Source organism: Trichechus manatus, unplaced genomic scaffold (assembly GCF_000243295.1).
Source record: "Trichechus manatus latirostris isolate Lorelei unplaced genomic scaffold, TriManLat1.0 scaffold00025, whole genome shotgun sequence".
Classification (NCBI taxonomy): domain Eukaryota; kingdom Metazoa; phylum Chordata; class Mammalia; order Sirenia; family Trichechidae; genus Trichechus; species Trichechus manatus.
The window spans coordinates 16,993,083-17,009,196 of NW_004443961.1; the positions used below are offsets into that span (position 1 = coordinate 16,993,083).

Below are 16,114 nucleotides of genomic sequence, written 5' to 3' on the forward strand. Positions count from 1 at the left end.
GACATTCTTATGTTGCTCCTGCTTGATTTTTGATGTTTTCCGTTTGAATCCCACTTTGGAAAACGGGAATATTTGCTCATTTTCTATTTTCCCATTCTCCCACATACTTCTCCTCTTGTTTTCCCAATATACTTATAGCATATATATATATTTACATTTATGCCCCTATAAACTTAGTATGGAATCCCTGGGTGGTGCAAACAGTTAACATGCTAGGCTGCTAACCGAAAGGTTGGAGGTTCAAGTCCACCCAAAGGTGTCTTGGAAGAAAGGCCTGAGGATCTACTTCAGAAAAATCAGCCACTGAAAACTCTGTGGAGCACAATTCTACTCTGACACACACGAGGTCGCCATGAGTCAGAATCGACTTGACAGCAACTGGTACTAGTATTAGATGATTTGAAGAAATAAATAAAATATGGTTTCCTCTCTTTTCTCATGAAAATGTAGACCAAGATGTTTTTAACGTAACTGGTAAAAGAATAAAGATCTTCATAATTGTACAACATTCAGAATGATGAGTTTTCAAATCAGCCACGGTATATTAAACAGTTTAAAATTACTCACCAGGAGACATCTCTTAACAGAAGAAAGCTGTAAGTACAAATCAGTAACCAGCTTTCAAGAAAGGAATAAATCTTTAGAATATAAAATGGTCACAACAGGATGTGAAGGGATTAACTACCGTTTGTGGTTTCTTTACTCCATTGCCTTGATCTCCCTTTATCTTCATTCCTGCTATTCATTCTGTACTTCTGGTTGTCCTGTGTTTGCTTATTTCACTTTTATTTGTGGTTTTATCACTCCTCTTCTATGTTCCCCCCTCCCCGTATTCTGTGCATATCAGCCATTACAGCATTTGTCATGTTTGTTGCCACTGTCAGTTTAACTGATGCTTTGCCACACTGTGAGCACCTTGAGGGCAGGGACCGTGTCTTTCCTGGATCTCAGATATGGCTTACTATAGAAAAGCCTTTGAAAATATACTCTATAATGATATTGTCCCTTCAAAAATGTGTGATTATGAGGCATTTTGAAGTTTTGAATTTAAAATGGTACACTTTTCTATGAAGAACAGAGTAAAGAAAATGTGAATTTTATATTTTGTCCAGTCACCACAAGGCTTTGCATATGTTGTTGACCTAACTATTGCTCAGTATTTGGTTCTCAGCTTAAAGATCCTTTCCTCCAGGAATCCTTCTTTGCAACATTCCGATACCACAGCTTAAGGTGGTTCTATATTTCTGTGACTCTCTAGAACTCCCCGTCATGACACTTAGTATATATACTTCACTCTGATTGCTTTTTAAAAAGACTGTATCCTCAAACAAGTAAGTGCTCAGCTGCTAACCAGAAGGTTGGCGGTTCAAACTTACTCAGTGGGTCCATGGGAGAAAGACCTGGCCACCTGTTTCTGTAAAGATAATAGCCAAGAAAACCCTATGCGGAAGTTCTACTCTGTCGTATGGGTTGTTGTGAGTCAGGATCAACTCAATAGCACCCAACACCACCATCCTCAATCTTAGGAGAAATACAACCAGAATGTTTCTCAGAAGAGAGACTTCAACTTACTTTGGACACGTCATCAGGAAAGACCAACCGCTAGAAAAGGACATCATGTTTGGTAAAATAGAGGGCCAACAAAAATGACAGAAATGCTCAATAAGATGGATTGACACAATACCCACAGCAATGGACTCAAACATGTCAACTATCATGAAGATGTCAGTGTTTCCTCCTGGGGTCACCATGAGTTGGAGCTGACTCAGTGACAGCTGCCTCAACGACAATAACAACAATAACCCTCAGTTCAGTATACACTTGGCTAAGACAGGGACTACATCTGTCTTGCTCATTGTAATATCCCTGGGGCTGGTGGGAGGGTGGGGAGGGTCCCCACCTAATACCTCTCCTTATCTCCAGTCTTAACCTTTGAGGACCAAAGTTTCAATAAAAGCCTATTTGAAATAAATGTTGAAGATTAAATGTTAGCCACTGAATGCTCAAAGTGCTTTACTCTTTTTGTCAGGCATTTACATGCTGATGGGATACTGGGCACAGTCCTAAGTTAATGTACAAGCCAAACTTTTGTAAGGAACCTGGGGAACTCACAGAAGTATCCTAGCATCAGTTAAATCGCTAACTTTAACTATTTGTTGATAAAACTGTTTCTTCCACTAAGACTAGAATTGCTTTCTAGGTAATCATCTTCTATAAAAATAAAAGCCAAAACAGAAATGGAAATTATAATCCTTGTGGCATAATACTAGTTTTCAGATGCAATTATGTGCTAGAGAAATGATTAAGTCTTTTTTAATGAACAAGGTATTTTTGTGCTTCATGAAGCAGTGTACTTCAGAATCTTGGTTGAGAAATGATTTTGAAAATAAGTTCTATTTTATACATGGTGAAGTGAAACGTGGCATAAGGCCCACACTGCAAGAATTTACCGTTAATTTCTCACTTTAATTCATAGACTTCAAGAATCGAAGTATAAAACTGGAATCTTAAAATGTAGAGATTGCATAATCCAGTAATGTCACGGTGTGTTCCATGGAGCCACCCGCTCCCACAGAGGCACCACTGGGGCCAGCACAGTGCAGACAAGATGGGACAATGCAGGAGGATGGGACTGGGGCCCCTTCCTGCTATACCAAGACAGCTTTGCCTTTTCTGTTCAGTTCCTTATGAGGTTTTAAGGGAGAGGGAGACTTTGTAAAAAACTATCAAATCGATTCCGACTCACAGTGAACCTCAAATATGTATGTGAAACATGTATATAGATGAGGATATTTGAAACCCAGTAGGTTTAGGTACAATTTTTAGTAGCTGAGCTGGTTTATATCAGTACCAGCTGCTGTTGAATCTATTCCGACTCATGGAGACCTCATGTGTGTCAGAGTAGAACTGTGCTCCACAGGGTTTTCAGCATCTGATTTTTTGAAAGCAGATTATCAGGACTTTCTTCCAAAGTGGACTCGAACCTCCAACTTTTCGGTTAGCCTCTGAACATACTAATCATTTGCACCACTGAGGAACTCTGAGCTGGTTTATAGAGTATCTTAAGGCCTGATTTCCCATCCAGTCCTGTTTCTACTATATCACATTGCCTACATTGAAAGCCTGTTATCTCTTTGCCTTCAGCTTCCAGAGCTAAACTCAGCATGATAAATACCATGTCCAAAATCCGTGGTCAGGAGAAAGGGCCAGGCTACCCTCAGGCGGAAGCCCTGCTTGCAGAGGCCATGCTCAAGTTTGGAAGAGAGCTTGGGGACGACTGCAACTTTGGTAAAAAGAGCTTTCTTACATTGTAATTCTTTGTTTGCATCTGGGGGTTTGGGTGCCAATAAGAAACTCTGAAGGAAGTTATTCAAACCATTTTACATTTTGGTTCTCAGTTTTAACTCGCATATACATGGGTCAAAAATTTGTTTTCAGAATTGTTTCATCATTTTTAGTGTGGTCTGTCTTCGAAGTTTTATTTTTTACTTATTTATTTCTTTTTTCCTGATAAGATCCTGGTCTTTACAATAGCTGAGGTCAGCATCTTCAGATGCCTTGGGTGTGTCTGGTAGTAACTGAATATTGGAGAAAAGGGAGCAGTCACAATCAGCAGGCTAGATTCCACTCCCTGCCCTGCAGGCTTGCTCTTAGATCCCTGCTGTTTTTGTATCTTGGTACCTAATTCCATGTCCCAAGTGAGACATGGTTTATTTCTTCACCTCTGTTTCCTCCAACACTCAGCTACCATACTGAGTACTTTCAGTGTTCACCACCTTGTGATACGGAGTCTCAGTACCTGGCTGCCCTTCCTCATTGCACCCTACTCTGTGTTCCAGTATTTGCCTCAGCTAAATGCACTGGCTTTAAAGCAGCTGCCCTACTGGGGAAACTGGTACTTACAAGAGAGGTTTAGTAAAAAAAAAGAGAGAAAAAAAAGTGAGATTTTACTTTCTTTACAATAAGGAATAAAACCTTCTTAGGAGGCATTGAGTCTATTGTCCAGTATGAACTGCTGTGAAGGGCCCTCTTATTGCAAATGTATTCCATCTTTGTTCTTTAACATAAAAGAGTTTCATTCTCCCCTTCCAGGCCCAGCGCTGGGTGATGTGGGGGAGGCCATGCGGGAACTCTCGGAGGTCAAAGATTCTTTGGACATGGAAGTGAAACAGAACTTCATTGACCCCCTTCAGAATCTTCATGACAAAGACCTGAGGGAAATTCAGGTATCTGCAACTAGTCCTCTGAGAGATGGGTGCAAGTGCTCTTTTTCTTTAAAACCAGTTTGTAAATTACGCGGTGTGTGTTCTCAGCTCTGGGCACTTGAATTACAAAACAGTCCAGCAAGACAACCTGAGGGAAGGCGCAAAGGCAGCACCTCTTGCCCCTGTGCCACTCATGCGCACTACATTTCACTTCTCCGAGTTCCGTGTTCACAGTGAATAGTTTTTTCAGACTTTCTTACTTCCGGAAGGATAATTATCCTTTCCCTGAGAGTATGCAATTTTATTCATTGTTCCATGCTTTCCTGGGCTGAGTGTGCCAGTTTTTAGCTTAAATAAATATTATATCACTCTAAAGCCATATGTTTGTATATTTTCATAATGGTTGTTAGGATTGAGGAAGAATACCCAACTACTTTCTTTCTAAAAACACATGGAACAGTTGAGCTATTTCTAATAAATAAAGTTCAACTGCCTTTTCCTCTGACTGGGTTGTTTGCTCATTCATTCATTCAGCGTATATTTGTTGAAGCTGTCTGAAGCTTAACTTTCTTGACTGTGAAATGGACTTCCATAACTTGAAATGAGGTCTCCTTTATCTCCTTATTCCTACCTTCAATCTCCTTCAGCCCTAATGCTTGTTCAGTGTCACACAGCTAATAGGTGACAGACTGACTCTAAATCCAAAATATAACTCTAACTCCAGTATTATTCTACCCTACAGCTAACAGTAAGTTCAGATGTCTTAAGGGAATATTCCTTTAAAAGGAACATACATTTAGTTTGGATCAGGGCATGAATTGGGGGCAGGAGATGTGGTGGGAGGGGAGGTCTTGGATATTACTGTCCCTCCTTTTCTTAGATGTCAGACAGAGGCTGGGCTGAATGAGGGTTGAAGCTTATTAGATGAAATCCCTTCAGAGGTCCCTATGTTTTGTGGTTGAGTTTCATCATCTCTCAAGTAAGAGTCTTAAACTAAATCCAGAGTTTCCAAAAGCTTCATCCCCATTCACCTGGGATACGTGTTAAAATGTAGATTCCTGGGCACCAGCCCTAGATATTCTGATTCAGGTGATCGGGAATCCATATTTTTGATAAGCAAGTTAGGTGATTCTGACAGACTGGATTGCCTCAAAGAGAGGTCCCTTCCAGTATTCACATTCTATGATTCTAAAAGTAAAAATGCCATTCTTTCTTACTGTATTTCACAGTAAGTGTTTTTCATCTGCCTTCTTATGAACTTTCTTATCGTGAGATAGCATTTCTTTTGAAGACGGAGACTATAGGCCCTGTGCAGTGTCCTTTCTACGTGTGTACAGTCTGAGCACACTTCCCAGCTTCTGTCACGGAATGGGAGTTATATTCCAGCTTGGCTTTGGCCCAGCAAGGCCAGAAAATGAAGGGTGCTGGTATTTCGCACAGTTTCATTCTCATTCCTTAAGTATTTTTAGCCTTTGCACGTGTTTACCCTACTGATGCATGTGTCCTTATTTCTTCGGTAACATTATATCTTAAACATAGCCTATCTTATTTTGGAACTAATGGGCATGATGGGGAAGCGAGCTGCAAAAGGCCTTCTCTCCGTAAGTCATTTCAAAGTGTATTCCTGCCCTTGGCTTTTCAGCATCATCTGAAGAAGATGGAGGGTCGACGCCTGGACTTTGATTATAAGAAGAAACGACAAGGCAAGATTCCAGATGAAGAGCTCCGTCAAGCTCTAGAGAAATTTGATGAGTCTAAAGAGATTGCTGAGTCAAGCATGTTCAATCTCCTGGAGATGGATGTGAGTGATTCTTCTATGTTTTTAATTTAATCTTGCCATTTGAGACAGAAGATTAATGTGTTAAGGGGTGATATAATTAAAAAGTTAATATCTGATTACACTGTATGATGGGAATTTCAGTAGGTGGTTATTTCTTTTAAATAATTTGAGATTATAAAGTAGAGAGAAATGGTAAAACCTTTTCTGCATTCCTGTAGTTTGATTGAATTAGATTTTTGTCCAGTAATGGATCTTAAAGAATTACCAGTAGTGGGAAGGTAAAGATTGTTTCTGATGATCCAGGTGAAAGTCTAATAGCTGAAATGAGTACTCTGTGGAAATACAAGGCAGAGTGACTTCAGATTGTAAGAGAATATCAACTAAAATACATGCAGAATTGAGTGCCAACATAGAATAAGATGTTCTTATTTTGAAGTAAAGTTGACATTATCTTTCAAAAAGTGATTTCTGTTGAGGTTAATGATTATAGCATAGAAACTACGTTTGCGCATAGATTAGATAGTTCAAAAGATGCTATCACATTTCCAGAGTACTAAATTATTATTTATGACTTTAGAAGTTACATTTTTTTGAGTTCTTTAAGCTTCAAAGCCATGAAGATGATTTCTCCTTCATATGGAGTCTCTGGCTGGTACAAACCTCTAATGTGATTGGCTGCTAACCAAAAGGTTAGAGGTTCGATTCCACTCAAAGGTGCCTTGGAAGAAAGGCTTGTGATCTACTTCTGAAAAATCAGAACCACCTTGAAAACCCTGTGGAGCACAGTTCTACTCTGACATCCATGGGTCACCATGAGTTGGAGTTAACTACACAGCAACTGTTTTTTTGTTTGTTTTGTTTTTTATTTTTAAACCCCGAAGTAATAAGACCTGCTAACCAGCTGTCCCATCCTTGCTCATCCCCACCTCCCTGCCCTCACATCAGTTGCTGACCAGCTTTTGCCAAGGTGTTTATATAGCCTTTATGTATTTATTGCTTAACTGCCTTGACCCTGACTAGTGGCATGGGAGGATTATTTAACGTATCAGGACTTTCCCACCACCCGAGACATGGTTGGGGTTGTGGATGTGTGAGTGTAGGTGTGTGTTTAGGAAACAACTTGTTTTCACCTAACGACTCAAAAGGAATACTATAGGCATGAGGAGTGACCTGAATCATGGTGCTCCTTCCCTACGTCCAGGGCCCCACCACCCCCAAACTCATGGGACAGCATTGCCTCTGGTGACTTTGAAGCTACTACTCAGCTAGATCACAACATGAGACACAAAAGGATGAGTAACCAATGATACTCAGAATATTAAAGCTGCAGAGAACCCAAGATGTCATCTGATCCAGCCCCCTTACATTACAGATGAGGCTCAGTGAGGATAAGATTTTCCATCTTATCACCCTGCTTCCCGTGGTGTAATAAATCAATATTCACTTTTTTATTAACAGCACTAATACTATCTTAGAAGGAATTGGTGATTCAATAGTATAATTCTCCCCTTCCGTGCAGGAGACCTGGGTTTGATTCCCATCCAGTGTACCTTATGCACAGCCACCACCCATCTGTCAGTGGTCGTTTGTGTGTTGCTGTGTTGCTGAAAAGTTTTCAACTGAGCCTCCAGGCTAAGATAGACTAGGAAGAAAGGACACGTGATCTACTTCTGAAAATTAGCCGTTGAAAACTCTATGGATTCCTCCCTCAAAATCCAACTAGTTATTTTCCCCCATCTTTTTGGATATAAAGTTCTGGTAACAGTGCAAGATAATAAAAACCTGGACTTGCACCTTAAAAAAAAAAAAAAAAAAAACCCAGTGATCACAACAATCATGCGGATGGCACAGGATCAGGCAGTGTTTTATTCCATTATACACGAGGTCGCCCAACGCAATGACAGTTAACAACAATATTAACTTTGCATGAGAAAAATGGGGGGCAAAGGGTCAAGCCTTTTGGTCAATGCATCTTCTCCATATGTAAAATCAATAAAAGAAGCCCAAACCTAGTCAAAAAGTTGTTGGTGAGCTTGAAATTGTTTAATGAGAGTTATGTAATCTTCATGAGGATTCTTATTAATGTTGCTTCTCCTCGTGGTACCGGAGTTTCCAAGCATAAGGATGTTTGCTTTCTTATCCTTACTCAATATGGAACCTGCAGAACTCTGTCTCAGCCTGGCTCACCACACAGTCCTTGACATCACCAAGCAGTGGACTGCGTGTCGGGGGAAGCTCTCTCGTATGTACTGGGCAGTAGTAGTTGTGTTGTAAGGGCAGTGACCTGGTCACTGAGGCGTGGTTTCCCCACCGTTCTGCAGATTGAACAGGTGAGCCAGCTCTCCGCGCTTGTACAAGCTCAGCTGGAATACCACAAGCAGGCGGTCCAGATTCTGCAGCAAGTCACTGTCCGGTTGGAAGAAAGGTATTTTGCAGTTCCCTGCATTTCAAGTTTGTGTTTTCTTGCTATACAATGATGTGCAAAGAAATGGAAACAGTGGACCCTATTTGAAGACAAACTTCTGCCAAAATTTCTGCTGATCCTAGACAGGCGCCTTGTGGGTTGTCAGTCTTGTTTTTATTTTTTCTTGTGCTTTGTTTTGCTTTGTTCTGTTGAGTGTTGGGTTTATGACAGTTTGCTATTCGGATTATATTTGCCTGCCACAAATGGGACACCAGAATGCTAATGATAATGGATATGATTTGCTAAGCAGATATTCTTCATGGGTACTGAATATATATTATCATCCACCCTCATAACATCCCTGTGAGCTATATTCTTAGCCCCATCTAACAGCCGAGCAAACTGAGGCTCGGGGAGGTTGAATAACTAGTCCATGGTCACACAGTAGTGGAACTGGGATTCACAGTCAAACATACCTGATTTGAAAGCCTGAATCTTTTCACAGCTGTGTTTCTTTGAATGGTGGTGAATCCTCCACCATCAGAGCGACTTCCATATGCCTGTTCCACCTCCTCAGATGCAGCCCTAGGTAGGGCTCTAGTCATTTACTGTGTGAATGGGGCTCCCTGGAGTTGTGTGGGCTCAACCTGCACAGCCATGTGTGGTGGCCTTGCTCTACAACTCATGTTTTGTTTTAAATTGAGCCAAATTAAGGAAATGATTTTGTTAAACATATATCCATCAGAGGATCACCTGAGCAGCCTTTATTCTCAGATCAGGGCCACATTAGCCCTTCACAGCTGATGAGATAGCTAAATGCATAATGAGGGCTCCAATCCTGTTATGCAGAACCATTGGGAACCTCCTTGCCTGCTTTCATCTGGCCAGCCTCTCCCTCTCCTCCCCATCTTCCTTGCCTAGCATTGAAGTGAATCTTCAATTGTGAATCTTCCTTCAGTGCACCATTGTGGAAGTGTGTGCAGCTCTCTGAAGCCTCTAGAAAGGTTTAACCCCACCCACTTCAAAACACTTAAGATATTATATGTCTATGTGACATCTGTTGAGCATTCTACAGTCACCATCCCTAATCTCTCCCTACCCTTGCAAATCTGTTGTATACTTGGCGTAAGGAATACCTGGAACTGTAGCGTGTACTTAGGGGGTGTGCAGAAAACATTGCTTGGTTATACCTTTCCACCTTCCTCCTGTCTTCCCTCGTTCCTTGCCCCCTTCCAGTATCTCAAACTGCTCACCATTCCAGAGCACACAGTGGTTCCTCCTCCTTACAGACCTTCTCCTCTTGCTCTTCAAGGAATGGCTTTCTTGCACATGTTCCTCACTCTTACATAGCTTTTACCCCCTTCTTTATTCCCTTCTTCAACTCCCCTTTCCCTCCACTTCTGTGCTCCCACAGCATTTTGTATATGTCTCTGTAACAACGCTTAGTACAGTTTACTGTAATCAGTTTATGTTCCATCTCCCCTGCAGACCGTAAGCTGCTTGAGGGCAAGAACTGTGCCTTATTTATCTTTGCATACCTGGCACCAGTATAGTACATGTTTGCATAGTGAGCGCTGAATAAATGAAGGCAGTGAGGGTTTGAGAGAAAGAATGAAGACATTGAGAATATGATCATAAAGGGACATCACCAGAAGCACAGACATACATGCATAAGATGATTAAGGGGCCTTTTCAGATTCCCACACTCTGTAATGGTGGACTGGTGGGTAACAACAATTTCCTGCATTTGATCGCTTTTCTTTTCACTTAACTGGTTACATAATCTTTTTTTTTTTTTTTTTCCTTTTTCTTTTTCTTTTCAATGTAGAATAAGGCAAGCTTCTTCTCAGCCTAGAAGGGAATATCAGCCTAAACCAAGAATGAGCCTGGAGTTTCCACCTGGGGACAGTGCTCAGCCCAACGGGGGCCTCTCCCACACAGGCACTCCCAAACCTGCCGGTAAGGTGCTTAAGCTTGCAAGCCCCATGAACTTGAGCCTTGAGCACGTCCTGTTGACACTTTTCCAGAAGTTCTAGGATCAGTTCCGTCTGGCTGCATAAGAACTATATGGCAATATATTTCTTACAAGATCGCTTTGTCAGGTAGAAATTCTTTTAAGAGGATCCCTTCTCTTTTTCTCATATTCTTTCCCTCCTTTTCTCTTCTCTCTGTAGAACTCTATTTGTAGTCAATCTTCAGCACACACTAACCTAACACATTTGATTTTGACCCTCTTTTTTGGATGTGAATCACATTAACATGTCAGTTTGGTGCTGGAGAGCTGTGTTATATTTTCTTCTTTTTTCCTTCTGTGAATTCCACATGCAGGAGAGTGAGTGCCCTGGATGCCAATGTGCCCCCATGCATTCACATACAACCCACACACACCAACTCCAGGAACATGTTGAATCCAATTTTTTGAGTCACAGGAACATAAGTGTTTGCAGATGAATGTGTCTTGAATCTCAACACCTGCTAGGTTACTCCCCACCCCTAGCCCCCAGTTCACTGTCCTGTGAGACTAAGGTTGATACAGTAAAAGCTAAAATTTACTTCCTATGGTCAGGAATATTGATACATACACAATCGTGTGTTCTTTTGGTAGGCACCATCCCTCCCCACTCTCTACACCTAAATTAGACTAAAGCCTGTGTTCAAGACATTTTAAAGCTTAGCATTTGCTTGATTGAAGAGGTGGAAACAGTTTTATCTTGGTTATGAGGTGCACAGATATGCAGCTTTCTCCTATTTCCCTGCATCCCCAGTGCTTGCTGTTCTCTTAGAGTAGGCAGGTTTCTAAGATGCTGTCAGGAGACTTGCAAGAGGCAAAGTCAGGTCTGCAAGCAGTGGGGGCTGTCTGCCCTGAGCAGCCTGGTGGTGTGCATAGCAGTGGCTCTTTGAAGTCAGCTGGCTACAAACATGAGTCATATAAGTTATGTATAGTTTTGCCTCTCTCTGCCCAGAAATCAAGCACATATTTACTTTTCATTTGGAGACTTGTTAATGTTCTACTTCCTGTAAGTCCAAAAAATAAATTATACTGTTTCTTTTCAAAGCCACCTAGATGGCCTGGGAGCTGTATGCACTTGTCTGAATCTGTATACATACGTGCATGCATACTATGTTAACAGAGTGGTCTTTTTAAATCATCAGCCAGTTGCTGTCAAGTCGATTCTGACTCATGGTGACGCCATGTGTGTCAGAGTAGAACTGTGCTGTATAAGGTTTACAAGAGCTGACTTTTTTGCAAGTAGATCACCCTGCCTTTCTTCTGAGGTGCCTGTGGTAGACTCGACTCTCCAACCTTTTGGTTGACAGCCAATTACATTAACCATTTGCACCACCCAGGGACTCCTCATTATAAATAGATCCCTTTTAAGATAGGACTTCATCCTTCATTATTTTACTTAGGGTAGAGTAAATTATTTTTTATACCATAGCTCCAATTCATTCCTTGTATTTATATATGCAACATTTTACAAAGTATAAATTATACAATTTTTTTACATAGTCTCATGTAATAGTCAAAACAGTCCCGTGAAGTAAATTCTACTGTTTACAGCCAAGTTTAGACAAAGCATCTGAGACTTGAGAATGAAGTGCCTTGTCCAAGGTCATGCACAGTAAGAACCTGAACCTGGTATTTTATAGTGTTTTGTTTCCACCACATTACAGCTGTTTTCCAGAGCCTGGAATGATTATTTCTTAAAAAGTGAGAACTTAACTATTATTCTTAGATTGCAAAGCATTGTCCATGTAATTAGCTGTATTATTTCTAATGTGCAGATATTTTAAAGTGCTAGCATGAAAGAATTCTGGCCATGCAGAATCACTAACCTAAATCTCCTTATAAACTCCTGAAGCCACTGGGTCTCCCACTGCTGGGCCTCATCAGGGAGGCAAACCTTGCTGAACTCTTGTACATAGCACAAGAATAGATGTGGTTATTTTTCATACTGAAAATGGAAATAAGAATACCCAACAACATCCAGCAATCTGAGAAAGCTCTGAAGACTGTTAGAGGGCAGGCTGGTCATGTGGCAGATATTGAGACCTAGTAGCAAGAGGAAAAGAGCCCCGGTGGCACAAGGTTAAGTGCTTGGTTGCTAACCAAAAGGTTGGTGGTTCAAACCCACCAGCTGCTTCATGGGAGAAAGATGCAGCAGTTGGCTTCTGTAAAGATATACAGCCTTGGAAACCCTATAGGGCAGTTCTGCTCTGTCCTGTTAGAGTCACTATGAGTCGGAATTCGACGCCACAGCAATGGGTTTTGGTATGGGAGCCAGAGGAAGCTGCGGCAGGAAGAAGAGTGAGGGAGGAAGGAAGAGGAACAGCTAGCCAGGTGGCTGGCGTGGCAGGTAGTAGATACTGTGGAGCTAAATAGCCCTGTCCTTTTGTGTTCTTCTCTCCCGCTCTTATACCCAGGTGTCCCAATGGATCAGCCCTGCTGCCGAGCTCTGTACGACTTTGAACCTGAAAATGAAGGGGAGTTGGGTTTCAAAGAGGGTGATATCATCACACTAACCAACCAAATTGATGAGAACTGGTATGAGGGGATGCTTCACGGCCAGTCAGGCTTCTTCCCCATCAATTACGTGGAAATTCTGGTTGCCCTGCCCCATTAGGATGTTATGCTGGCTGGCTCACCTCCTGTTGACCCAGATAGTTCAGTTTAACCACTGCTTTGGTAATGCTGCTTACGACACACCCCAAGTGCAGGCCGCAGTGGTCCAAGTCATCAAGCCCCACCCAGTATCTTTGGTTGACTTGTGCAATCCCACAGGGGTCGTGGTGATGGATGGTGTCTTCTTAGCCCGGTGGGCATGGCATGTGCTTTTTAAACACCATCTGACACCAGCCAGTAGTCACAGTACTGCTGTTTACCCAGTTCTCAGGAGGCAGTGGCTTCTTAGAAAATGACCACGAGCCACGTCACAGAAAACCCATCCTTCCGAAGATATTGTCTGTCATCCAGGGGCCAGCGTGAGGTCTCAGGTTCTCCACTTAAAAAGCAGAAAGTCCTTGCTTTCACACTGCACCCTCCCAAACATGTGAGTCACAGCATTGTCAAAGAAAGCCTCACCAGCAAATTGTCTTCTGGTTGGAATGAGTTAGAAAAGTATTGAGTGTGGGCTCAAAATCTTCTCTGAAAAGCCGTCACCTGTGCTCCCCCCGACGTACGCCTGTTTCTGAGGTGCAGCCTGTTTTCTTGCATTCCTGCTGTTAGTGGGATGGGTAGTCCCATTTTATTTCTAAGTAAAACTATTAGCAATCAGCATACTGTGCGAGGAGCTGGAAAGAGGAAGTTCTTCCTTATGAGGACTTGGGAGGAGACCTGGTTTCGAAGCTTAAATTTCTTTCTCTACAGAAACATTTCTGAAGGTTACAGGGAGGGGGAAACAAATATCTTCACCTCAATTTTATTTATTAATTGTGTGTTTCATGAATCCATTTGGCACAGAGACACAAGGGAAAAAACAAAATACTAGGAACCATTTTCACACTAGTTCATAGACGGAGAAACAGTAAACATTTTCCTTTCCACTTTTACCTTGTGTTCTTTGAACATCGTTTGTTATTCTGCCCTCAATGAGGACCAAATAAAGATAATTTTTGTGCTTAGCAGTTTAAGACGTGTGGCTGCAGATGCAAAACTCTTCCCCAGCTCAGTCATTAGTTTTACTTCTGTCCCTTCCGCCCCATCTTCATTCATTTTGTGTGTACAGTGCCGTGTGTACACGTATCAGTGTTTTCTTTCGTATAAGTTATTAAAGTCCTGTTAGTTACCCAGAGTTCTATTTCTCTAGCTGTACAGACTCTCTCAGAGGTTTAATGTGCTGCTTCGGATGTGCCACCTGCAGTAGTGGATCATGTGGAGTGAAAGGCAAATCTTACTGCTTAATGTATAAACTCTTACCATGGGAAGCATCGCTGTTTCCAATAAATATTGCTGAAGACAGAACCAAAGGCTCTGCTCCTTTATTTTATGTCAGTTCTTTGGGTTCGACAATGGGTGGATTAGGGCCCGTTCCAGCCTCCCTTGCTTCTGATGCAATCGAGCTCGTCCTGGGTTCCGACCCCAGATCTACTTCCCTGTAAGTGGAGAATGTTTTATCATCAAGGAGCGAGCTAGCCTGGACACCAGTAACTTCTTGGTAACCCTAGGAAGAAGAAGAATTTGACAGCGAGAAGAAGAAAGTGGGAAGAGGAGGTCTCTCTAGGAGAAGTTAAATGAGGTATCATCCGAAGAATATAATATTCAGAGGAGCAAATAAAATTTACCATTTCAACTGGTCTTTTGTTTTCTTTCATGCTTGAAAAAGAGAGAAATAGACATGAAAATATAGTTTGGCCAAAATCCAGCATTCTTTTCTCTCTGTGTATATGGGGAGCAGGGGAGCAGGGGTATAAAATATGTATTTCCTGAGCTTGGAAAATAAACATATTCTTTATGTATTGGGTGTCCTTTGTGTTCTTTTACACTGAGGCCAATAGTCTACATGTTCTAATCTAACATGAACGGTTGTAATCTAATATACTAAGTTATAGGTGAATTGACCTAACAAGAAAAATAATCCTTTTGCTGGCTGCAAGAGTTTAGAGTATTACAGATCAATTCTTAAAACCAATTTTAAAAAAGAAATTACCAATGACATTATTGTGAATATAGAAAATACAGAAGAATCCACAGATAAGCTATTAGAATCAATAAGTGAATTTAATGGGATTACTGGATATAAGATCAATATTCAAAAATTCTATTTTATTTCTGTATACCAGTAACAATTAGAAAATATAATTAAAAAATACTATGTACAAAGGCATCAAAAAATCAAAACATAAAAGTAAATCTAACAGTAATTAAGATATCCACATAGAAAATTATTAAATATGTTAGCAAGAAAATAAGGATTAGTCTATGTTCATGGATTGGAAAACTCAGCAATGTAAAAATGTCATTTCTTCCCAGATTTATCTATAGGTTCAATGCAGTTTCAACCAAAATCTCAGGAAGTTTTTTTTTTTTTTTTTTTTTTTTTTGTGTGTGTGTGTGTGTAGGAGAGAGAAAAAGTTGACAGGTGTATTGTAAATTTTAAATGGAAATGCAAAGAGATTTCTTCTTGAAGAACAAAGTTAGAGTTCTTATTCGTCCTAGACAGAAAACATTATGAAGTTATAGTAATTAAGATAGTGGTATTGATGTGATAGAATATATCAATACCATCAATAGTGGTATTGATGTGATAGAATATATCAATACCATCAATAGTGGTATTGATGAGATAGAAGATTGATGAACTCTGCAGAGCAGAGTTCAGAAACAGAATACATGCATTCAGCTATATTTGGTCCCATACAGCATTTCATTTTCTTTCATGTTACACATTCAGATGTGACTATACCTGTATAATATTAGTTCCATGGCCCCGAAGGGAAGATACTAACACACCTTGCACCAAATAGAGTACCTCATTTTGAATCAACGTCAAAAGAAACAACAGTGCCATGACCACAGACTCCAGGAAGAACTTAAGAATATTTTAAAGAGTATTTTGGAGACCATAAATAATACACCCACCAACTCAGCACCATCAGAGTTCCTTACTATTTATGGAATTATAGTAAATCCATTTTTACATAACTTTAAATGTAGAAAAGAGCAATCAACTCTGTGGTCCACCACTGGGGAAGTTGAACTTACTCCAAAACACTTCTAAATCTAAT

The 16,114-nt window shown here is 40.8% G+C and overlaps 1 protein-coding gene across 1 annotated transcript in view; it reads left to right on the top strand.

Moving 5' to 3' along the window:
• Window positions 1-14,351, top strand: part of SH3GL2 (SH3 domain containing GRB2 like 2, endophilin A1) — a 191,221-nt gene extending 176,870 nt beyond the window's left edge. The window contains exons 4-9 of the mRNA XM_004373510.2: window positions 3,145-3,288; window positions 4,093-4,226; window positions 5,848-6,006; window positions 8,307-8,410; window positions 10,218-10,348; window positions 12,815-14,351. Coding sequence (XP_004373567.1) covers window positions 3,145-3,288; window positions 4,093-4,226; window positions 5,848-6,006; window positions 8,307-8,410; window positions 10,218-10,348; window positions 12,815-13,014 — 872 coding nt within the window. The 3' untranslated portion in view covers window positions 13,015-14,351. The remainder of the gene's footprint in view (window positions 1-3,144; window positions 3,289-4,092; window positions 4,227-5,847; window positions 6,007-8,306; window positions 8,411-10,217; window positions 10,349-12,814) is intronic.
• Window positions 14,352-16,114: the final 1,763 nt, after the last annotated feature.